The sequence below is a fragment of the Tinamus guttatus genome, unplaced genomic scaffold, assembly GCF_059628265.1.
Source record: "Tinamus guttatus ecotype Peru unplaced genomic scaffold, ASM5962826v1 Tinamus_guttatus_pri_ptg000004l, whole genome shotgun sequence".
Classification (NCBI taxonomy): Eukaryota; Metazoa; Chordata; class Aves; order Tinamiformes; family Tinamidae; genus Tinamus; species Tinamus guttatus.
This window is the reverse complement of record NW_028288538.1, coordinates 14,883,979-14,908,067: the sequence shown is the minus strand read 5'-3', so window position 1 is coordinate 14,908,067 and position 24,089 is coordinate 14,883,979. Positions and strand designations below refer to the sequence as shown.

General features: G+C 43.8%; 1 protein-coding gene across 1 annotated transcript; it reads right to left on the bottom strand.

The window, feature by feature from the left end:
• Positions 1–1,589: 1,589 nt before the first annotated feature.
• Positions 1,590–23,639, bottom strand: FAN1 (FANCD2 and FANCI associated nuclease 1). The gene is made up of 13 exons (XM_088519988.1): positions 22,303–23,639; positions 14,419–14,559; positions 13,263–13,458; positions 9,399–9,632; positions 8,744–8,875; positions 7,482–7,590; positions 6,552–6,671; positions 5,930–6,094; positions 4,801–4,969; positions 3,855–3,958; positions 2,624–2,818; positions 2,143–2,271; positions 1,590–1,757 (listed from the first exon to the last, which is right to left on the bottom strand). The coding sequence occupies exons 1-13, from the start codon at positions 23,603–23,605 to the stop codon at positions 1,620–1,622; spliced, it is 3,135 nt and encodes a 1,044-aa protein (XP_088376114.1). The 5' UTR covers positions 23,606–23,639; the 3' UTR covers positions 1,590–1,619.
• Between the last annotated feature and the right edge of the window lie 450 nt (positions 23,640–24,089).

The following is a 24,089-nucleotide window of genomic DNA, read 5'->3' as shown; positions in this document are numbered from 1 at the left end:
CCCGTGTCATTCGTTACTGCAGGTAGAGGTTACTGTAGACTTAGCAGTCGTGGTAGAACAACTTCATCCACCGTTTACTGCCGTGTATCAAAAAAACGTCTTTCATTCCCGAAATGCGTTGAAAGGTGTGTGTCTGTGAGTGTGTGTATGCCCAGGCCTGCACGTGTGTCTCGTGCATCTGCCTGCAATACCACTTTGATATTAACTAACTGCCTTGTATTTTTAATGAAGATGTAGCAGGTGGGCAAAGGTTTTGGCTTATTGTCATGCAGAATGAAACAGAAAAACCAAAAAAATTCTAACAAATTCAGTTAAGCAAAGGATGAGATCCTAAATTTGTCTCCAACAAGAGACAGATATCTGTCCCTCCAATTGCTTTAGGCAGCAGGTTTCTAATGCTGCAATGGTTTAGAGCTCACTACTTCAACTGAAACTAAAACCTTTGTGCCTAATAATGATTTATTGAGTAAAGTAGCAGTGCCAGGAAGAATATAAAATCCTGATGCCGAGTTGTGAATGTGAAGTAAATTAGACTAAATAAAAGTTCATACCGTTCCACAGTGAGCTTCAGGGGGTTTTCTTTCACTTCCTTTCATGAAAAAAATGGTGGGGCTCTTATTTTTCTTTTTTTTCCAAAAAAAGCAGAGACACTGCTGTAGGAAGATGATTAACAAAACAGATGTGCAGAGGACTTCTTACTAGGCTCTTTTACAGTGCTTGCTGTTAATGTGGTAAGGACAATTTTGAACATCCTGAAAGCTTACTCAGTATCACAATGAAAGCTGCAGAGAAATGATTCTGTCTGTGTTAAAACAGGAGGGGGGAAAAAAGGTTTTGCTGGGTTGAGAGAACTTGGCTTATTTCCATTTCAGCCGAGTTGTTTGTGAATGAGAACACATCATTCTGTGTAGGGCAGAACTGACTACGGTGGCATGTTGCAAATCAGTGCAGCAATCTTGGGACTTGGCAACTCATCTACTCACAGAAATACTTCCACCCTCACAATTGACACCGCTATTCAGGACAGAGCTGCTGAACTAGGCACGTTTTCATACGTAGCAGGAAACCAAAGTAGGCATTTTTTAAAAATGTGATTTATACCTTAGTCAGTGCCAGTTACAATCTTTATATGAAATTCAAAACCAGATACTTCATGCAAAGTGAGGAGCACAGAACCATGCTGGTTCTAACATACTGGAGGGTGCAGAGTGGGAAAGTTGCAGAGTATAGTGAAATCAGGCTGTATCAGCAAACAGAAACTATCAAGGACTTGATGCAATGCATTTATTATTGTAGATTTTTTTTCTTTTGGTACAGATGTGATTGCAGCTACTTCTCTTGACTGGAGAAGACCCTGTATGACCTTTTTTGTGGAAAAAGTTATGATTATGTATTCAGTAGGAAGATTTTGTTCTTTTGAGCACTGTAAATCATAAATACAGTCTTCTCAAAGTGTATTTTAGAATGTTTTGGAGTTAAGTGTAACCATGGTACTATTTCTTGAAGCCCTAGTTTTGGGAGAAGCTACTTCAACTAAGCAGCAGCCAGTAGCGCGTCCTGTCCCCTCCCTTAGGGTGTCCCAGTTAGACACAGACTGCACGTTACCGAGATATCCCCTGTCAGCTGAGGCGTTGGCTCTTGGCTCCGACCGCTTGCACGTGACAAACTTCCACTGTGGCCCCCAGCTTCTGCAGCTCGCTCAGCCAGATGATCTGCTTGCAGGACAGGCGGTCGTTGGGACCTTTCACTTCCACCAGCTACAAAGAAGTGCAGGTGATTAATAGATTATCCATGCCGAGGAGCAGAATGATCTTAAGGTCCAATATGTGAGTATAAGCTGTTACTCAACACACTAGAAGGCCTAGGGAGAAGGCGCATTAATTTAAATAAATGTTCTAATCAACAACAACATTTAGTTACTGCCTGTTCTTTCTATGCTTCCATTAAAGCTACAGCAAAAGGCCCAATGAAATGACATCAGCAATACAACTACCACAACTGCCTGACAAACAAGCAGGTTTTGCCCCACAACAACAGGGAAATATAGACTAAATACTCTGACACCTGGAAGGTTTCCTATCTCTCCTTAAGTAGGCATTATCACCTGAGTTCCCAGATTCCCAGATCTGTCAGTCAACACACCTTGAAGTGATTGCTGTGAGTGCTCCACACAACCAGGTCAGGAAGCCCCCCTCTGCAGTGCCGTAAATCCTTAGAAAGTCGCCTGAAAACACCACTCAGGAACGTTCCTCCCAGGCAGGAGACAAGGCTCTGTAAGAGAAGGTTGCATTGTTTTTCTGTGCATTTCCTGTCCAGCCCTTTCTAAGCTCTCAAAAATCACATTCTGTCTCAACTGTTTTCTGTTAAATCATGTGTAACTAGCAACATCAGTAAATGTTATCTGCAGCAATTTTCCTTTGTGTTCCCAGCTACAGTTGCAGCTAGGGAAGTAGTTGTATAAGAAAAGGGGAAGGGAAAGGTGAGAGGAATTTGAAATGGTGAGAACGCTGCTTAAGTCCTCACCAGGGCCTCACCACAAGCCTGGAGAGCACCCTTGGCACTGTGAGGTTTAACCAGGAACCTGATAAAACAGAGCACCCACTCTGGCCAACTTGTTTTCTACCTGAGCCTGCTGGAGGGAAACGAAACGCCCCCAGGTAACGAGCGCTGCTGCTTTTCCCTCCTGGGTGCTCCAGATGTCAGCGACCAGCTCTGCCAGCGCTGCGGAGGAGGCGGAATGAAGCTGCTGGAGCCTGGCCTCGATGGCGTCCCTCCGGTTCTCGTAGAAGCTGTCAGTGTACAAATCCAGGGGGAACGTCTGTGTGAAAAGGTAAACACAGCCCTGAGGAGCTGCTGCAAGGCGGAGGTTCCAGCACTGACAATGCCTGCGTGCTTCTTGGAAATGGGCTGCACGTTCACTCAAACTCTGAGGCAATTTAGCTTGAACATACCTCATCATCCTTTATTAAATGGGGAAGGATTTGCATAGTCTTAACAACTGATGTCACTGCAGCAAATGCCGGCCACGTCTTAGACCATGCTCTGTTGGCTTTTATTAATGTAGAAAAATCTAGACAAGGAGGCTGGCATTACAAGAGGAAGCTAGTGCCTCTGCCAGCTCTCCAAGCAATAATGTTCTAGCTAGGATTTGGGAGCAGAATCAAAACTGCTCAGCTGCAGCCACCAACAGTTTTGCAAGTAGGGGAGGAGGGGAGTAGGGAACAAAACAGTGGTGGATTTGGACTATCACCTGGGCCCATCAAAAGCGAAGAAAATTCTGTGCATCTCTTGTACATGTTATGGTATAAAGTCACTGCAGCAAAAAAAGGAGAAAGGCTCAAAAGCAGGTGAGTGCCCTTCTAGATTCTCAAGGGCAAATGCTTATTGCTGCAGGGAGATAATTTCAAACTTCCACGTACTGCAGCCACAACCGTACTGGTCTTAGGAGAGCCCAGCCTGGGAACTACTGGGCTGGGAGAACCAGGTGGAAGCTCTCGGCTTATCCTCGTTTATGCCTGAGTAGGTATAATCTGTACTTAATAAAATTATGTAAAAGCGAATGTATTCAGAAAGGCAAGATCTATGGTAAATGGTAGATAGGACTGACAAAGAATATCTGCTTTTAACACAATGTGCAATTAAGGTCTCAACTCATAAGAACAGCAGGCAGGCCACGGAAGTTAGCTGCAGGATTTCTTTTGTTTTTTTTTGTTTTGTTTTGTTTTAAGAAAGATGACAAAAAACACAAATGAGGAGAGGAAAGAAGAGGGAGAGACTTGGAACAAAACGTGAGTCCAGAATCAGCTTTTTAATATGGTTAGAGAATCTAATTTAAGAAAGCCTTTCAGAAATACCTGATAGCAATTTCTGAAAACATCAGGTATGTCATCCATGAATATGATATCCCACATTAGAAGTCCATACAGTGTAATAAACGTTGAACCTTCTCCGTGAATCCCTGAAGGACAAAATTTAATAATATAAACTTTTCAGCCATAAAAATGGAGATATTTATTTCTACAGCACCATCATACAAATCACAGGTAAATTAGAGTGATAAACAATAGAACATACCAGCTGATGCCAGTATATTCTTGCACTGAAAATGTCTCTCATTATTTCCATGATTTGCTAATGCTTTCCATTGCAAGGCCCGTGGCTTTTACTAACAGCATAAGATCAATTAATAAACATGCGCTGTCTTGACTCAAGCTTACACTTCTAGCTTTATTGGATTTCACCTGCTTGCTTTGTTGTATTTTATTTCCTGATCTTATATATTCATATTTGTCCAAGGCTTTCCAAAGCTCTTATACTTTTACAGCTTAAGAACAACTAATAATAGAACTGAAAAACAAGCTCTTCTTAGAAGAGCTTTTAAGTGTCTTGCTAAAATGTTTACTCTTTACATGTTCATCTAGTATCTCCAAAAAATCTCACTGGGAATTTACCTTTCCTGTAAACTTTTTATAGGGCACTGGGATTAAGGCCCATTATGCATCGTTGCATTAAGCTAACAGATAAAAAGACTGCTCACTAATGGCAAAATAAGAGATTTTCTGCTGTATTAAGAATAAGCCTTTTTTCTTCCACACTTCAGAACTACCTTTCGTATACAGAGGAAGCAAAAACTTAATGGCCAGGCAGAAGACCAGCTAGAAAGGACATATTATAGTCTTCCTGGAAGAAAACAGAATCAGAGGGAAAAAAAAAAAAGGGGTTTAATGTAAAAGGTTAACTGAGCTGCTTCACAAATTGGGTCAGTTTCACAGTTACTGTGCAAAAAGAAGTTACTATTACCCTGATCAAAACCACTCTGCCTGTAATGAGTCAAGGCCAGTTCCTCCACAGAGCACATGACTGTGGATACACCCAGGTCTTCACTTCCTTCCTCGCTGACAGTATCCTCCATTAGAAACACGGATTTTCCCAGTCCTGTTTGAGGACACATCTTCCCTTTGATTGTAACCTGAAAACCACAAGCAAGTAGTTACTTCCTAGCATCACTGCTGAAAAGTTTTAGCATCAGTATTTTAGTCTCTCCTAACGAAGATGTTCCTCCTTTTCAGTTCTCCTAAAGCCCATACCAGATTGCTTTCAGAATCAGCTGAATTTAACCTGCCCTCTTCTTGACAGCATTGAAGAAGTAAACTCTGGATGACAAACCAGATTACTGAACTGGCATATTATTCAGTGGGAATGCAGTATTTCTATATCTAAGCCTGGGAGGAAAGAAGGGACCAACTGAGGAAACTGATTTTTTGGCCTGAAAAACAGTATGCAGTGATAGGGTTAGGAGAGAAGGAGAGGCTCTCCTCTGACTCTGCTCAGACATAAATACATTTGCAGTAGCAGGGAAAATAATGTGATATTTTTGTGTGTTTTTTCCTTTTTAAAACAACAGCAAGAAACTCCCCCAAACAACACATGATGATACAAGTGCCTTCCACCAAAAGGTGAAAAAAAAAAAAGTATTATACTGAGCTTGAGCCATTACTCTAATGCTCACAAAATCCTGCTAATGTTGCTATTTAATATTTTTGTTTCAAACACAAATCTTGGCCTGAAATAATAAATAAATAAATCAGAGGTAATATACAACTTTGCTTAGATGCTTCAAACAGAAAACAGAGAAGTTCTGATTGCTAGTAAATGACTAGAATTTATATCTGATCAGATTTCTAACCCCCACTTAGTAAAACTATGCAAAGTAAATCAATGGAGTACATATGACTAACTTCACATGAAAAGTAGGCCCCTTATTACACAGAAATACTTTTGGATTTAGAAATATTTATGTTTGTATTAGCTTTCCCACAACAGAAATAGGCCTCAGGTTGGTCCATTAGCACAACAAGAGTCTTCAGGATTATTCTTCCTTGACTGTGAGAGTTTGTATTTTTCAGAAATCACCAGCAGTGCTACTCACATGCGTCACATCTTCCACAGTTACGACTGGCAGATCCTGACACAGGCCCCTGAACTGTTTACAGCTGGGTGAGTCTCTGATGCGCAGGGCCCGCTGGTAGAGCGCGAGACGATGCCCCGTACGGACGCACGGGTCTGCAAGCCCTTTTCTGATGCACTCGATGGCCTAGCGAAGACCAAGACAACATGCAATAATTTTAAAGGACCAATGTTAGTTTGTCTATCCTTACTAAATCCAAATAATCAACTGCTTTAAAGAGCACCAAAAAAAAGTGAATATTAAAAAAACAGCTTAGTAAGACATGGCTTCTTTTCTTACTGATCCCTGAGGCAGGACAGATAAGCAAGCTGTTGCTGAACAGCCTGTACAATCCCACATGGCAAATGGTGTTCTTCCAAGCAACGAAAACCAGGTCAGTCGAGGATGAGGATATTCACACTCTAACTGTGTAAATGATGCCATTTCTAAGGAGAAACTGGTTGCCTGACCTTGGGTTGCCTACCAGCATCTGGATTTTAGCAGAGCCTCTCTCTAAGAGAGTGTCTGCGCGTAGCAAGCGCACAGTGTTTACAGGCAGGCGCTGCAGGGCTGTCAGCACTCGAGCACGCAGCAGTGACGGTACCTTCTTGGTGTTCTTCAGGTGCTGATGCAAGTTCAGAGCCAGGCGGTCCCACCACCGCCCTCTGCTGTCAGCGCAATACACGTGCTGGGCCAAGAGCTCCTGCAGCTCCCGCACGGCTTCCTAGAGCAACGGGAAGGTGGGTTAATTAATCAATCCAGAAAGCCCAGCTGAAACTTCATTACGAACGTTCCCTCCTAATTATCAGCTATTATAAAAAGTCTGTCTCTGCAAAGTTCAAATCCCATTTATAGTCTAACAAATGCCCAAGCTGTACAGGTGTATCTGAAGAGCACTGGGATTAATAGAGATATTTTTCATTAAAACTGAAAGGTTAAGATGCAAAAATAAAATATTTCTCTCCCTAGAGATTATGAGCAAGGCCTGAACATTACTTGCTGCCTTCTTGCAGAGGTCAAGTCTTTTAGAAGTATCTGGTTTGCTTTAATAAAAGTCAGAAGCCTTTGCAGATGTTATCTCCAGGTGAAAAGGCAGGGGATTTCACAAAAGAAGCTTTCTTCAAAGAGCTTCATATTTAAAGGCAATACCAAATACAGGTATCTTTCCATAAACAACGATGTCTCATGTCATATCACAACCCTGTTAATCCTTCAGTTTCTACCTGGGATCTCTGAAGTATAACCAGAAAATCAAAACTTATCTTAAAAGATACGGTCTTTCTTTAGAATCTTTTAAGGAAGCAAATAAAAAAAAAAACCACTTCTCATTTAAAGGTAACTGTTAAAGAGAACTGTAGGAAGTCCAAGCAAAAAATATCACCTTTTTTCAGCTACATCAGAAAAATACTTCAATGACTTAAGGAAACCAGAAACTCTTCTATAATATACCATAAGCACTACCATCATTGTCAGTCAGTGCGTATTTTATTAACAGTAGTATTTTCAAATAAAAATACCATTCCCTCCACTTTACCTTATACATGTGAAGTCTCTGCAAAATTTCAACACCTTGTGAGAGGATTCTTGTATACACCCAGCCAACAGTGAAATGCCTCAGATACTCGGGTAGAGCTCTGTGATAGCTGAAAGATGAGAGCACCTCAGGAGATCGCTTTAATGACACCAATTTAAATTCTTAAAATTCTCTTACAAAGACCGCACATACCTAAAGCATTGACAAAAATTAAATGCCTTATGTAAAACTGACCTGAAATGACTATCAAGGCTGAAAGCAAAGACCTCAAAGGGGGATAACAGAGTGGAGATAACAGGTGTAAGCTACTCTTGTACAGCAGCTTCTTGCAAACAGCAGAGGAATTATTAGTTAACAATTTATACATAACATGCAAACAATAATTTATTACCTCGTGATTCTTTGCTGTAATCTTATAAGTAATAAGTCAGCAGACTAACTTCAGAAAGAGGGGGGCAAGTTAAAGGGAAAAGACAGAATAGTCTTTTCCAGAGAATTGCATCCCTAAAAGACTAAAACAGCTTTCCATCAGGCACCTTTGCATTTCAAGAAATATTCTTTTCAAAGTCTTACTAAAAGGAAACTAAGTTTTGCTACGATCTTCAGTATGAGATGGAACAGGCCTTCAAATGCCTTTGTACAAACACTATTTTAAATCAGTTGTCATGACAATTGATGTAATGCCAAAAAATACGCTTTAATTTTCAATGTATCTGCAAGCTAGAAAACAAAATAACTAAAAATCCAATGAAGGGTGCTTCAAAAACAATGCACTTGAATTCTTCGCAGTGCTTCGGTTCTCAGCTCTTTAGTAAGGTTTCCTGAATAAGACCTACTTGGAAGTTCCAACAGATGAATAACCCAGCATGTTTTCCCACAACCTTTGCAACATTCTTTTGTTCCTAGTGAATTTTAAATTCTGCTGATTGCTGTTTGTCTGAAAGCCATAAAAACAAACTATGACAAGGGAAAAGTAACGCTCTTGTTCTCCTGCACTGGCATGTTGAATAGTGCTTCACCCAAGCCTACCGATTCACTCCCAAGTTTTTATTTAAAAAGATCTTTTCATATATACCATTTAAAAACAAAACAAACATCTGGGAAGTTCAAAGCTTTCAGGAAAACTAAAGCCTCTAAATTGTACATGTTTAGGTAATATCACAAGTCTATAAGTGTCTTTCAAAAGAGAGGCCACACCAAAAGTAAGATAATACACTCAATAGTAGCACATGAACATTATGCAAAATCTGCCAGTTCCCTACCTCAAAGAGGGCAGATTTTTCAGTTCATTCCAGGTTTCTTTAGCACACATATAGAGACGATTAGCTTCTTCCCAGTTCCCATTAGCCATTGCAGTAGCTATATCATTTGACAAGTGAGCAGCAGTTGCATACCTACCAAGGGAAAAACACTATAATCACAGTATCAGACTCAAAAGTGACTTACAGTTACAATAAATCAATTATTTCATATAATATTCTTTTTTAACTCCATTCCAGCCTCCAAGGGCATTAAACCATGTAGCCAACTTTATTCTTATCCTGTAGGATCAGGAGTAGATCATACTGTTCACCAGACTCTTATTATGTTTAAAACTACTTCTAGACAAGAGAACATTCTTCTGCTCAGGTTTCATTCTAGTAAGCATCGCAGCAATGTAAGAGGAAACTTTAATCATCAGATGATCACAAAGCACAGAAATAGGCTATCTTGGTTCAAAATAGAAGTCCTCATGAATTAAAAGTCTTACCTGGATTAAAAAAAAAAAAGAGCATTTCAAATTATCAAAAAAATGCACATATACCTGTTTTATCTTCTGCAGTTCTACATGATGAATCTCTTATTTGCCTATACAAGTATTGAAACAGAGCTTCTATAGGAATAAACAGATTTCCAGACTGTCAGAGTCTCACCTACCTGATAAGATCTTCTCTGTCCTGGAAGATTTCTGTTTTCCTATTTACAGTGTAACTGGGGAATACCATACGGCCCATGTTCACCATGAGCACTGTGGAGAGCTGGCCTTGTCCACCACTACCAGCTTCTTCGTCCTCCATTGACTCAGTCAGTGAAAATAGCAGCAGCACTCGAGAAAAAACAGCCCGAGGGCCTTTACAGACCCTAACAGATTTTCCAGCTACGTCCTTTGCCCTAGGATAAAGGAAATGATCATCCAAATCGCTTTTACCATCACTTCTAATACACTTGAAATATACACTGAAAGAAATAGAACAATGCTGTTTTCAAAACAGTTACTGTATAAACTTGCTCTTTCCTGAAGCAGTAGCCTAGGATTACTGTACAGTGCATGTAAATCCTATATCTGCATGTAACCTCTGATGGAAAGAAATACATTGACGGGTAAAAGGTTTAAGAGCTGAACGTGAAGCAGAACCGGGTTGACCTCACTCCCTCACTGCCTGGAGCCAAGCGCTGGTTTGGGGGCGCTCCATGAACGGATCTTCATCAAGCCTTTTCATACCCAACAAGCTTTTGTTACCTCTCCACAGGGGAGCACGGATTTAAAACAAGATTTCCTCTGATGTTATGGGTAACTAGTATTTCAGCTGTCAACTATGACAAAAATGATGACGTTCTCAAGGTTGACACATGGCTGAGCAAGTAATTACATACACAGAGCAACCTTTTCTCCTCCCTGTGGGTAGGATGGGGGGAAGTCAGGGTCAAGAACCTTTTTGGAACTTAACTAAATATCCCAAGTTCCTTTCCATTTCCTTTCCCATGCAACTCTAAAGATTACCTTTCTTTTATAAAAAAAAAAATGCAGGTTTTCTTTCAGAATGTTAGGAAAGGCATGGAACTGAGCCTTCACAGCAAAGGCGGGCAGAGCCCATACCCAAAAATATATGATTATATATGATTAGAACACAGTAGGAGTGACTGACATGAAGACCATCAGACATAATAAAAACACAATAACAGATTCTTTTTTAAGACTATATATTAAATAAAAACTGGAATTTATTAGTTTTAACAAAAGGAGGAAGACTTTCAATATATCTTAATAACCAAAACAGAAACAAAAAATAAGGTATTTATTCCAAGATTTCTTTTAATTACATATTTAGTTTACCAGCAAACATTTTCTAGCCTTTTTCTAGCCTTCCTTTGTACAGTTTAATGTAATATTCTGAAAACAACTTAGTTGTTTATGTTTGGGATAGTTATACAAATTATGCAAATATCAACCAAGATAAATTCTATGCTAAAAATCAGCATATATTTAAATAATAGCATGTATTACTAGATATAGTATCAAAGGGAAGAAACTAAATCGCAAGTGCTGTAGTATTTTAAAAGACAGGAATCTTTTAAATCCAATTTAGGATAAGGAAGAAACTGCAAATCCTTAGGTCAAAAAAAACACCCAACAACAGAAAACAACCAAAACCAAAAAAAAAAAAAACACCCACCCTTTATTATCAGTGTCCCAACATCCTCTAACATAACATGATCATGGCTGTGACTCTAATCACCTGCTCTCCTGTTGACCAAATTAAATGCAGTTCTACTGGAGATAGTGCTGTTGTTATGAAACACTGTTTTTATCAGAAGGGGGACAGAAAGGACTCCTGTTGTACTTTAAAAACACCAAAGACTGAATAAATCTGCTTTAAAGCTAAACACCACTGCAAAACTCCAGCTGTGAAACTCCACAAGCCCAGCACTAAGCTGGCATTATGCATTTTTTGCACCATAGGAAAAAGAAAATCTTACTGGTTCAACTAATAATTCTCCTACATGGAGAGACAATTTAATACCAGGTCCCTTTCAATATAGGGAACCTTGTGGTGAAAGGCATGACAGATTTCTGGAAGGGACTATTTCTCCACTAAATCTATCTCTGCACAATTTGACAAAGCTGTCTAGCTCTCTGTCACAGACCAAGACCACACAGGCAAGACAAGCTGTCGGGGCGGGGGGAAGCATGAGCAAACGCAGAGTGCAGCCGTCCTTTCCAGGTCTCTACTCAACCTCCATTTTGTAGAGGAAAAGGATTCCACACATACTGAATTCAGACCCTCGTTCTGCAATCTACTAGACAAGTCCAGTGCTTTATCCCCGTTAGTACTGGAAGAGTTATTTTTTCTTACTGTCAGAGAGGTAACTGTGTTGGATGGCTTCTCAACTCTGCACGCGTCACTTGTACCATGTCCCCCGTTTCTTGACTTGTATTTTATTCCATATCCCTAGACGTTTTGTGGATGTCATAGCTACAGCTTCTGTCCTAAATATCATGAATAACCACAGAATCACAGAATAGCTGAGGTCGGAAGGAACCTCTAGAGATCACCTAGTCCAGCCTCCCTACTCAAGCAGGGAAACCTAGAGCATATGGCACTGGGTCGCATTCAGATAGGATATGAAGATCTCCAAAGAAGGAGAGTTTTAATTTGTACCCATTACCCCTTGTCCTGTCATTGGCCACCACTAAGAAGAGTTTGCTCTCTTTTTCTGTTTACATTTTCCCAAGAGCTCCTTGCCCATCCACACAGGTCTCCTGCCCCCCTTGCATGACCTGACTGCTTGAATATTAGCCAAGTCTGCTGGACTCCCTTTCCTCTAGGGCCCTGGCCCAGGGGATTCCTCCATGTAGGTCCCTGGAGAGGTCAAAGACAGCTCCCATGAAGTCCGGGGTGCAATCCTACATCTTGCCGATCTTCCTACTCACAGGAGTGTGAATTCCAGTATCTCACGGTCACTGCAGCTGAGACTGCTCCCAACCTTCACATTTCCAACGAGACAGTCTCTGTTTGTTAGCATCATCCAGTGCCCCTCCAGCAGTACCCTGTCCTCCTGGGCTCATCTACCACCTGCATCAAGAAGTTATCCTAATCTGACAGGTTCTGCAGGAACCTGTTCCTGGCTGTGTGTTCATCCCTGCAGACATCGGGATGGTTGAGTGCCTCCTCCCCCCCGCCCCCCTTAATAAGGTCTTTTCCATAATGATTCAATGATTCTGTGATAAGAAGTGGTGAGACTTGAGGCACTCTGTGGAAGGCCTCAGCCGCTTCTTCCTGCTCAGGTGGTCAGCACCAGGGAGAATGGAAGTAATGATGACCTGCCGGCCTGAGTTCCTGATTGTCCAACCCAGTTCCCTAAAGCTCCTTTAGATTGCCCCCAGGCTACATGTTGCCACTTCCTCTCTTCCCACCTGTACGACCAGCAACAGCTAATAGTCTGTGGGTGGCACCAGGCTGGCAAGTTTCCTGGTGACGTCCTTAGCCCAGGCCCCAGGAAGGCAGCAGCCTTCCCTAGAAGAGGGTCCTTTCTACATATCGGACCCTCTGTTTCCTTTATTTTGGAATTCCCCATGACTGCGGTCCACCTTTTTTTCCTCATGGAGGTGGTCACAATATGTGGGGTTGTCCTTTCTGACTGTCTCAATATTTATGGAGGAGAGGGACTCTTGCCTTCACCGTCCTTTGATTGCCCTTTATTCTCCAACTTCCTGTTGGATAGGGGTACCTGGTAGGGTGAGATGGGAGAAGAAGAATTTCTCCTGTCACCTTGAGCCTTTTTTCCATTCATTCTCATCCTAGTTTCTTCTTCCTTTTGTTAACTGAGGGATGGAATCTGTTTTTTATTGCTGAGGACTTTCTATTAATGTTGTAATCCTTTCCATTAGGGCCCAGTTCACACTTTGGTCTTCGTCTAGACTCCAGAAGAATTGGATGCCAATGGTCACAAGATTTGCGCAGCTGACATTGCTCTGAACCACAGCTAACATTCACCTTTAAAAAAAAACTTAAACAGTACCTTTTCAAAATTACTGTTCCAATACCAGTCTGACTCCTGCTGAAGACAGAACGTTGTTTTGCCAGTCTCAGAAAATCATCCACAAGTTGTTGTTTCTGACCATTTGGGTTAGGTAAGTGAAAGATCTTTGCTAATGTTTTCAGCTCAGGGGCTGAAAGCAAATCCAACCCTTCACACAGGTCTTCCAATTCAGATTCTAAAAGTAAAATGATCCACATATACATTTGTTACACGTTACAGATGCATATCAAAGCAAAAGTGGAAAGTATTTAGATAATCTTACTTTCCTATAACCTAGAACTAATCTAATGATTTATATTCCTCAAATACATGCGTTACTGATGCCAGCTGTTCCAGCTTGAAATTCATTATCTTCAAAGCGCCACTCTGAAAGAATGGAACAATCCGAAAAATCCTATGGCAACTTCAAAGCAAAAGCAAACATAAAGAAATTCTGCTGAGCTAAACATCGCAGCCCAGGAAAACTTTTCTGGCTTACTGATGACTGAAACTGTTCACCCACTGCAAAAGCATTTCCTTTCAGCGAGCAGCAAGAGCTTCCCCCAAGGCAGGCTGAGCCAGGAGCCAAGGTGACCGCAGCACAGGCAGTGTCCACACTGTGTGGATAGGAGGGGCAGAGCACAGGTGCTGCTGACAGGTCTCACCAGCAGCACCAGGCAAGGCAAGGGGACGAATCAAGGCCAGGGCCAGACGGGGCACTACAGACAAGGCTACACTATCGGTCCAAGGTCCATCTGGCACAGGGCCAGAGTCGGGATTGGAGAGAAGCTCCCTGCCATACAGGGCTGAGCTCCATGCAGAAGACAAGGCCAGCAAGAGGGCTGAGGTCACCCACCACCCTGCTCAGGCCAGCACGGAAGAGCCTGACTGCAGCTCCAGGACCAATGTGCAGAGGGCGCACAGGAGGGATTGAGGAAGGGGCTGGTCAAGTAAAGTCTGGCCTATGTTGGTACTTACAACCTGACATGAGCTCAGCTCTCCCTCTTACCTAACATTCAGTAACTTTTACTGTTAATTGGACAGAACATCCACCTGAATATTAAAGCACAAACAAGCATGCAGTGCCTTAAATTCTAACATGTAACAACCGCAGATTTTATTTATAGTGTTTTAAAATACTATATAGTACACATACCTGTTTGCAGAAAGCTATTTTTAACCAGTTCTTCAATTACTGGTAATAAATCCACGCTTATCTCTCCATACTCTATTTTGCTGACTTTTATCCAGTTCAGTTTGCGTTGAAAAAGTCTCACATATAACTTCTGCCCACCAACTGCAAATTGTATTTAAAGTGAGGAAGGAAAAGAAGAAAATTAAATTCAAAAACATTGTGTTGCATATGCTCACTACTTTTAACCTATAAAAATGACTTTGGTAGAGCTATTAAAAGACCTGATATCTGTTAAAACACATTTTAAATTTCCTTGTCTTCTACAGATAGAATTGGTAAGACCAATACCAGAACAGTCTGACAAAATCATTTCAGAATTCCAGACTACTTCTCAGTTTAGTCTTCAGAGCATTATTTTTGCCAAAATTTAAGGCGATTTTGCTATTATGAAATAAATTATGAAATAATATTATGAAATAATATTATGAAATAAATGAAATAATAATAATAATAATTCAACTAAATAACATCTTGGTTAAAAATTATCTAGATAATGTGACACCATTCATCAGTCTTTGGAATTTCATCCCTCGTGAGCTGCTAACCTGTTTATCCATGTCTGATGCTGCTCAGCTGTAACAGAACATTAATAAAAGTAGACACTGAAAAACTACCAAACCTGGATATATTTAGGAAATTGCAGTTAACTTTTACATGGTTATTAAACTGTTCCCCTGTCTTTAAATAGATTTCTCCAGATTTTTTTCAATAAAAGGTTACTAGGATCATTCCACTCAGAGAATTAGTGACATTTTAGAGAAAACAATGAAATACGGGGGAATACCTATGTTCAAATAATTAACTGAAAGTATTAAGCATATGATGATTGTTACAATAACCAACAGACATTTGTTTTGCAACTTTTAATGTGGAACAGATACCCATCTACCTGAACTTCTAAAGTATTCTGTTCAAGATCTCTTGAAGGCAAAGATATCCATCTGTTACTTGTCCAGAACTGATTATATATTGACTTAATGCTAGCCGGTCACTTCTCGTAGCTGAATCACTGTGTTTTCCCTAGCCTGCAAAGAGAGATTGCTTTACTCAGGATTCCAATAGGCAATGCAGGCATGGATTTATCAGCACAGTTTTGCTATAATTCTTCCTCTGTATTCCTAAATTCTGTTAGAGGGCAACATCCTGTTAGAGGACACCACTGAAATAGAAAGTAGTTCTTCCTTTACTTAGTGGAGAAAGTTACCACTACTAACTAAAGTTGTACTTACTCATCTAGAGAAGGGAACACAGACATAAATAAGCTCTTTCCTGAACTCTTTACTTAGCACTGGACAAAGTCGCCAAAGGCAGCATCCACTAATGCCCTAACTGTAAATTTATTGCCAGATCCCCTTTAGATGTAAACAGTATAAATCTACTACTTGCCTCATGAGACTTGTAACAAGATCTTAGCTGCTTACATTCCATTGCCTTTATATTTTCCTCTTTTAATTACCACAAGGTAAATAAGCTGTTGTCAAGTCCCAATATGTGGCCATTCAGGTGGAGGCAGCAAATTGTGAGCCGCGACTGCAGCAAGCAGCTTGGCAGCACACCCGATGATTGCACAGGGTTGGCTGCTTGTGCTCAAGGAGGGCCCCAACAGGGCACGGCTGGGCTGAGCCCCAGCCTGGGCTCACTGCTGGTCAGGACATGCTCCAGGAGGTGTTGGAGTCATGGTGTCCGCTGTGCAGAGGCCTCGACACAGAGTGACCCTCTGACAGCAGACGAGCTCTACGGGTGTCGGGCTGCAGGGAGTGCTTGGGTTGTGCTGTTGTGGACAAGCTGAGTCCAGGATCTCATCGCAGTTAGAGACACCGTGGGATAGCTCGCATGACTGGGGTGCTATCACAGATGGTTATGTGTTTTTAAGGAGAGACAGGCCAGGAAGTCAAGGTAGTGGAGCTGCTCTTTACATGACAGAACACCTGCAATCTACTGAGCTCTGTCTGGGAGGGGATGAAGAGCTTATGGGTAAGCATTAAAGGGCAAGCTAACATGGGAGGCACTGTGGTGAGTGCTGACTACAGGCCACCAGATCAGGAAGATGAAGGCCATGATGCCTTCTACACATAGATGGAAGTAGAAATCACAGGCCCTGGTTCTCATGGGGTCTTCAATCACCCTGCTATCTGCTGGAAAGGCAACACAGAGAGGCACAAACAGTCCCAGGGTTCCAGCAGAGAGCTCCCCAGGTGCCAGGTCCAGCCACACACCTGTCCTTGTGACTCCTCCACCACCTGTCTTAAAAGGTTATCATCAGAGCTGTTCGAAGACTGGCAGAAAGCCATGGCAGCTCTAGTCTTCAAAACGGTGAACGGAGTTCAGCTGGTGAGGGGTCATGAGCGGTGTTCCCCAGGGCTCAGTGCTGGGGCCTGTCCTCTTTAATATCTTTATCAAGGATCTGGATGAGGGGATTGAGGGCACCTTCAGCAAATTTGCAGATGACACCAAGCTGGGAGGAAGAGTTGATCTGCTTGAGGGGTGGAAGGCTCCACGGAGGGATCTGGACAGCTTGGATCAATGGGCCAAGACGAACCGTATGAGGTTCAACAAGGCCACGGGTTGGGTCTTGCACTTCGGTCACAACCACCGCAGGCAGCACTACAGGCCTGGGGCAGCGTGGCTGGAGAGCTGCACAGCAGAAAAGGATCTGGGGTGGTGGTTGGCAGCTGGTTGAACATGAGCCAGCTCCATGCCCAGGTGGACAAGAAGGCCAAGGGCCTCCTGGCTGGTATCAAGAACAGTGCAGCCAGCAGGACCAGGGAAGTGATTGTCCCCCTGTACTCGGCACTGGTAAGGCCGGACCTCGAATCCTGTGTTCAGTTTTGGGCCCCTCACTACCAGAAGGATATTGAGGCACTGGAGTGTGTCTAGAGAAGGGCAACGAAGCTGGGGAAGGGGCTGGCGCACAGACCTCAGAAGGAGCAGCTGAGGGAGCTGGGGTTATTTAATCTGGAGAAGAGGAGGCTCAGGGGAGACCTTACCGCTCTCTACAACTACCTGGAACGAGGCTGTAGCGAGGGATGTGAGGGTCAATCTCTTCTCCAGAATAGCTTCGGAGAGGAAAGGAGGAAATGGCCTCAAGTTGCACCAGGTTAAACAGGTCTGACGTCTGGAAGAATGGTTAGACATCTGGAAGAATGTCTATATGGAAAGAGTGGTCAAGCATTGGAACAGGCTGCCCAGGGCAGTGGTGGAGTCATTGGCTCAGTGTTCAAGAAATGTGCAGATTAGGCACTCAAGGACATAGTCCAGCAGGGATGGTGTTGAAGGGTTTATGGTTGGACTCAATGATCTTGAAGGTCTTTACAACCATAGCGATTCTGTGATTCTATGATTCTAAAAGGACAAATAGGAGAATTCAGGAAACTCCTGACCAGTCAGTCTCACCTCGGGATGGAACAGCTCATTCTGGATGCCATCCGCTAAGCAGATAGAGGACAAGGTGGTGATCCACTCAGCATGGATTCACCAAGGGGAACTCATACTTAATTAGTCTGATAGTCTTCTATGGCGTTTGAGTCAAGAACTATGCCCTGGAGGATGAAGGGCAATCCTCTCCTCCATAACGCAGTCCCTCTCCTCCATAAATATTAAGACAGTCAGAAAGGACAACCCTCCATATTGTGACCACCTCCACAAGGAAAAAGAGATGGGCTGTAGACCCACAACAGAGGGAATAGAGGGTCCGATATGTAGAAGGGGCCCTCCTCTAGGGAACGCTGCTGCCTTCCTGTGGCCCGGGCTAAGGACGTCACCAGGAAACTTGCCAGCCTGGTGCCACCCACAGACTATTAGCCGCTGCTGGTCATACATGTGGGAGGAAAGGAAGTGGCAACATGTAGCCTGGGGGCAATCAAAAGGGACTTTAGGGAATTGGGTTGGACAATCAGGAACTCAGGCCTGCAGGTCATCGTTACTTCCATTCTCCCTGGTGTTGACAGCAATATGGAAAGGAACAGGATCATACAGTCCATTAACATGTGGCTCCATGGCTGGCATGATCACCACAACTTTGGGTTTTTGGGCAATAGGCAGCCTTACATGGCGCCAGGCAGGCTGGCATCCGATGGGATTCATCTTTCCCAAGGAGGGAAGAGGGGAGCCTTGGTCAAGAGCTCACGGGGCTTATTCATAAGGCTTTAAACTAGATTCAACGGGGAAGAGGGGAGTACCATCAGGGAAGCTGGCGATAAAGTAGGGGCTGGTACACCAGCCACTCATGCCAGCCTTGCTCCAGAGCCAGCAGGATGCGCGAAGCCTGGAGAGGGAAAAGTGCAGAACAGGAGAGCTACTCAAGGCCACAGAGTCGAGTCACCTGTGCCCAGCTAGAAAGAGAGGCACGCTGGGAGCCCAACTCAAATGCCTCCATGTAAACGCAGGCAGCATGGGGAAGAAACAAGGGGACCTGGAGATGTATGTGCGGTTGCAGGGCCGTGATCTCATCATGATTACTGGGACGTGGTGGGACAGCGCTCCCTGCTGGAACGTGACCATGGATGGCTTCAGGCTTCTTAGGAAGAACAGGCCGGGAAGGCGAGGTGGCGGAGTTTCTCTTCACGTGAGAGAGCAACTGGAGTGTATGGGGCTCTGCCTGGGGGAGGATGAAGTGCGAGTCAAGACCCTGGGGGCAAGGATTGAAGGGCAGCCCAGCAGGGTTGACTCGGTGGTTGGTGTTTGTTTACTACAGGCCTCCTGAGCAGGAAGAAGTGGATGAGGCCTTCTACAAGGCAGCTGCCACAAGCTTTATCATCACAGACTCCTGATCACAGAATCACAGAATCATTATGGAAAAGACCTTACTAAGGAGGGTTCAAACATCCCAACGTCTGCTGGGATGACCACACAGCCAGGAACAGACAGGCCGGGAGGCTCCTGCAGAACATGGCAGATGAGAATAACTTCTTGATGTAGGTGGTAGATGAGCCCAGGAGGACAGGGTACTGTTGGACCTGGTACTAACAAACAAGAGACTGTCTCGTTGGAAATGTGAAGGTTGGGAGCAGTCTCAGCTGTAGCGACCGTGAGATACTGAAGTCACACTCCTGTGAGTAGGAAGCTGGGCAAGACGTAGGATTGCAACCCGGGACTTCATGGGAGCTGTCTTTGACCTCTCCAGGGACCTACGTGGAGGAATCCCCTCGGCCAGGACACTAGAGGAAAGGGAGTCCAGCAGAGTTGGCTAATATTCATTCAAGCAGCCAGGTCATGCAAGGGGGGCAGGAGACCTGCGTGGATGGGCAAGGAGCTCTTGCGAAAACGTAAACAGAAAAAAAAGAGCATATACGATGTGCAAGAAGGATCAGATCAGGTGGGAAGCATATAGGAACAAGGTGAGGGAAAGCCAAGGCCCATTTGGAATTAGAGTTAGCAAGAGATGCCAACAGGAAGGGCTTCTGCAAAAACCTCAGCAGCAAGAGGAAGACTAGGGAAAACGTGGGCCCCACTGCACAACGGGGTGGGAGCCTTGGCGACAGAGGATGCAGAGATGGCAGAGTTACTAAATGCCCTTCTTTGCTTCGATCGTCACTGCTAAGGCGGGTCCCCATGAACCACAGAGCCCGGACACAAGAGAGAGAACTGGGAGAGAGGAAGAGTTTCTACCAGTCAAGGAGGACTGGGTTAGAGATTAGTTAGGCAAACTGGACCCCCCCCCCCATAAATCTGTGGGCCCAGATGGCACGTACCCAAGAGTGTTGAGGGAACTGGTAGGGGTTGCTGCTCTGCCGCTCTCCATTATCTTTGAGACTGGAAGGAAGGAAACATCACTCCAGCCTTCCAAAAGGGCAAGAGGGAGGAGCAGGGGAACTGCAGGCTGGTCAGTCTGCCCTCCGTCCCTGGGAAGGTGGAGGAGCAGTTCGTCCTAGAGACCATCTCTAGGTATGTCAAGGAAAAGAAGGTGATCGGGAGGAGTCAGCATGGATTCACCAAGGGGAAGTCGCGTTTGACCAGTGTGACAGCTTTCTATGATGGGATGACTGGCTGTTTGGATGAGGGGAGAGCCATGGATGTTGTCTATCTTGACTTCAGCGAGGCTTTCGACACTGTCTCCCACAACATCCTCATGGGGAAGCTCAGCAAGTGCGGGATAGATGAGTGGACAGGGAGGTGGATTGAGATGGCAGAGCTTAGAGGGTGGTGATAAATGGGGCCGAGTCTCGTTGGAGGCCAAGGGTCAGTGGTGTCCCCGTGGGTCAGTACAAGGCTGAATGCTGTTCAACTTGTTCATCAGTGACTTGGATGAGGGCACAGAGCGCACCCACAGCATGATACCAAACTGGGTGGAGTGGCCGACACTCCCGGGGGCTGAACTGCCATTCGGAGGGACCTGGACAGGTTGGAGAGTTGTGCCGAGAGGAACCTCATGAGGTTCAACAAGGACAAGTGCAGGGTCCTGCCCCGGGGAGGAAAAACCCCAGGCACCAGTACAGATTAGGGGTTGGTCTGCTGGAAAGCAGTTTTGCAGAGAGGGATTTGGGAGTCCTGGTTGACAACAATTTAACCATGAGGCAGCAGTGTGCCCTCGTGGCCAACAAGGTCAATGGGCTCCTGGCCTGCATCAGGAGTGTGGCCAGCAGGTCGAGGGAAGGGATCTGGTTCCTCTATACTCAGCTCTGTTGAGACAGCACCTGGAGTACTGGGTGCAGTTCTGGGCTCCACAGAGCAAGAGGGATGGGGAACCTCCAGAGAGGGTCCAGCGTAGAGCAACAAAGATGATTAACGGACTGGAACTTCTGTTATACAAGGAAAGACTAAGCAAGCTGGACCTGTTTAGCCTGGAAAACTGAAGATTGAAAAGGGATCTGATCAACATGTACAAAAACCTGAGGGGATAATGTAAAGATGATGGGGCCAAACTCTTCTCGGTGGTGGCCAGCAACAGAACGAGGGGTAATGGGTATAAATTGAACACAGGAAGTTTCATCTCCACATCAGGAAAAACTTCTTTACTGTCAGGGTGACAGAGCGCTGAAACAGGCTGCCCAGAGAGGCTGTGGAGTCTCCTTCTTTGGAGATCTTCATATACCACCTGGATGTGACCCTGTGCCACGAGTTGTAGGTGTCCCTGCAGGAGCAGGGAAGTTGGACTAGATGATCTCTAGAGGTTCCTTCCAACCTCAGCCATTCTGTGATTCTATGACTCAATTTTTTAAAGGAAGACAGACTATGAACTATGGAGCAGGACTGCAGCTTTGCTAAAAGTCATACAAATTCATCTTTCTATTTGTGTCTGTATTTTTATGAGGTATTAGAAGAACATTTGCTCAAAACCTTCTATTGAACCTGGGAAAATCTCAGGTCATCCATAATCAAAAAATTATGACCCTGACAGATTTCTTTTCATAAGGACATACAGTGTCAATCCACAATATCATTTGGGGCTTTCTAGAAACAATCATTAAAAAACAAAGAACTCTGTGTAGCTTTCCTCATTTAGAGTAGTTATATCAATTTTCTTCCAGTTTTCAATTGGGGAAAAAAGGGAAAGTGGAATCAGTCTAAAGATTGCATGCTAGTGGGAAAAAAATATATGCATATATACATATATATAAAAAATATACAGAGAGGAGCAAAATACACAGCAGGTTTGCAATGGGAAATACTATTCTGAAGTACTGCAGAGTTTGCAGTCCACTAGCTAAGCTAAACTGAATTAACATGAGATGTTAGTAAGTGCAGCCAGCTCTCTGATTTTTCCAACTGCTTTGTATGTACCTGTTGCTCACTGCTGTACACCCAGCTTGGATGCACAAACTGAGCTCACGGAGCATGCAGCTTCTCATAAATCTGCATACGTTTCCTCTACAAGATAGTCTAGAAGACAAAAAAGTATAAGGGTACCTGATAATTGGCAGAACTTGGCAATAATGTCTATGTCTTGATCATTAAAGAGTCTCACATCATCTTCATTCTGCAGGACTGCTTGCAGCACCATTAAGAAATTCTGGAGGTAATATGGGTGACCAGGGGAGCGGAGCACAGACCTAATATCACCATTTATTTTCTCTAAAATGTCCCTAGTAGAATTTTGAACTTCGACCTTTTCCACAGTTTCTGGCAAAGAGTGATTAAATTCACGCTGAAAGTCTTCAAGAACTTCCACAGGAAGTACCTCTACATCACCCTCTTCAGAGCAGCTTTGTCTATCACAGCCCACTTCTGCCCTAGCAGGAGGAGTACCCCAAGTGTGAGACGGAGTTCTCACTTCCAAACCATCAGTCAGCTCTACTGCAGTATAAATGGCTGGACGTGTCTCAAATTTATTAGAGTTAAGCATCACACCTTCACATGCACTTTCTGTTTTGGTGCTCCTTGTACCAAACACTAGTCTTTTGCCATGAGTAGTATCGGCTGGTAGTGATACCTGAACAATATCCACAAGCTCTTCTCCATGACATCTGTTTATTTCTTCGTGAAGTCCCACTTTCTTTCTTGAAGAACTTTGCTCCTCTCTCTGAACAAGCTCATTTTCTTTCTGAGAACTATGCCCAGTACAAATCTCTTCATCATCCTGTGCTGCAGGGCTTTTGCATATATCGGGAAATGCTTGAGTCGACGAGTCCACCTCTTTATACACTACCTGTTTTTTTCCTTCCTGGATACGACGTCTTCTGGACAGCTTGGACGACAAGCTTCCCAAAGGGATGACTTTGACCGTTTGAGCCCCGGACTCGTGGCGAACATCACAGGCTGAATTATTATTGCTAAAATAATGACTGACCTGTTCTACTGCACTTGGCTCTGTTTTCAACAAACAGTTTCTGGAAGAGCTTGTTTCTAGATTTGACCTGTTTTTTGAAAAATATGAGCTGGAATTACGGTTCGTACTTGCAGCCGAGGGACTCTCATTCATAAAAGTGCTGTAAGTCACTTCAGTGACACCCACCTTGCCAGGCTTCCCTTGACACATTTCGTCTAGGTGCTCATTTATTCTGTACCTTGGCACCATATGCCCACACGTTGGGCAAGGGAATTTGGCAGGGGGAACATTGTTAAAAAATGAAGCAATGGAGGGGTAAGATGAAGGCGTAGACTGTGTTGCTTTAATTTCCACATCTTTTTTTGTTCCTTTCTTTTTCTTAGTTTTACTGAGAGACAAACTTAGTCGGGATCTTTTGGCATCTGAAGACCTCGCTTCTGCCATTACAGCATTTCAAAGCACTTACGCAGCATGGGCTGCTTCATTATGGTCATATTTTCTTTCTTTGCAACACATTCTTTAAAACAAAAAGGCTTTCCTTGGCTTTGTGCTTTCCCCCGTGATACTCCGAGGTGCCTTCAAGAAAAGAGCAGGAATATTTTGAACACAAGATCTACCAAACACAATGACGATCTATTGTGGGGAGGATCAATCAGGGGAGGGCGCAAAAAAGGGCTCCCACAGCCAAGCCTGGAGAAGGGACCCCATCCCAGCCCGCTACACTGCAGCTCTGTCAGCTCCTCACTGCACTGCCCCATGATGCTGAGCACGTGACCGAGTGAACACACAAATACTGCTAGCCACGAGCTTTGACTATTTAAATGCCATCCTTGTTCCCAACGTGAATTGTGATAAAATTCAAGCATCTCGTGTTGTTAAAGCTTTCTCTCGTGTCTCATTCCACGTTTATAAGCAAGAAGTGTTCGAA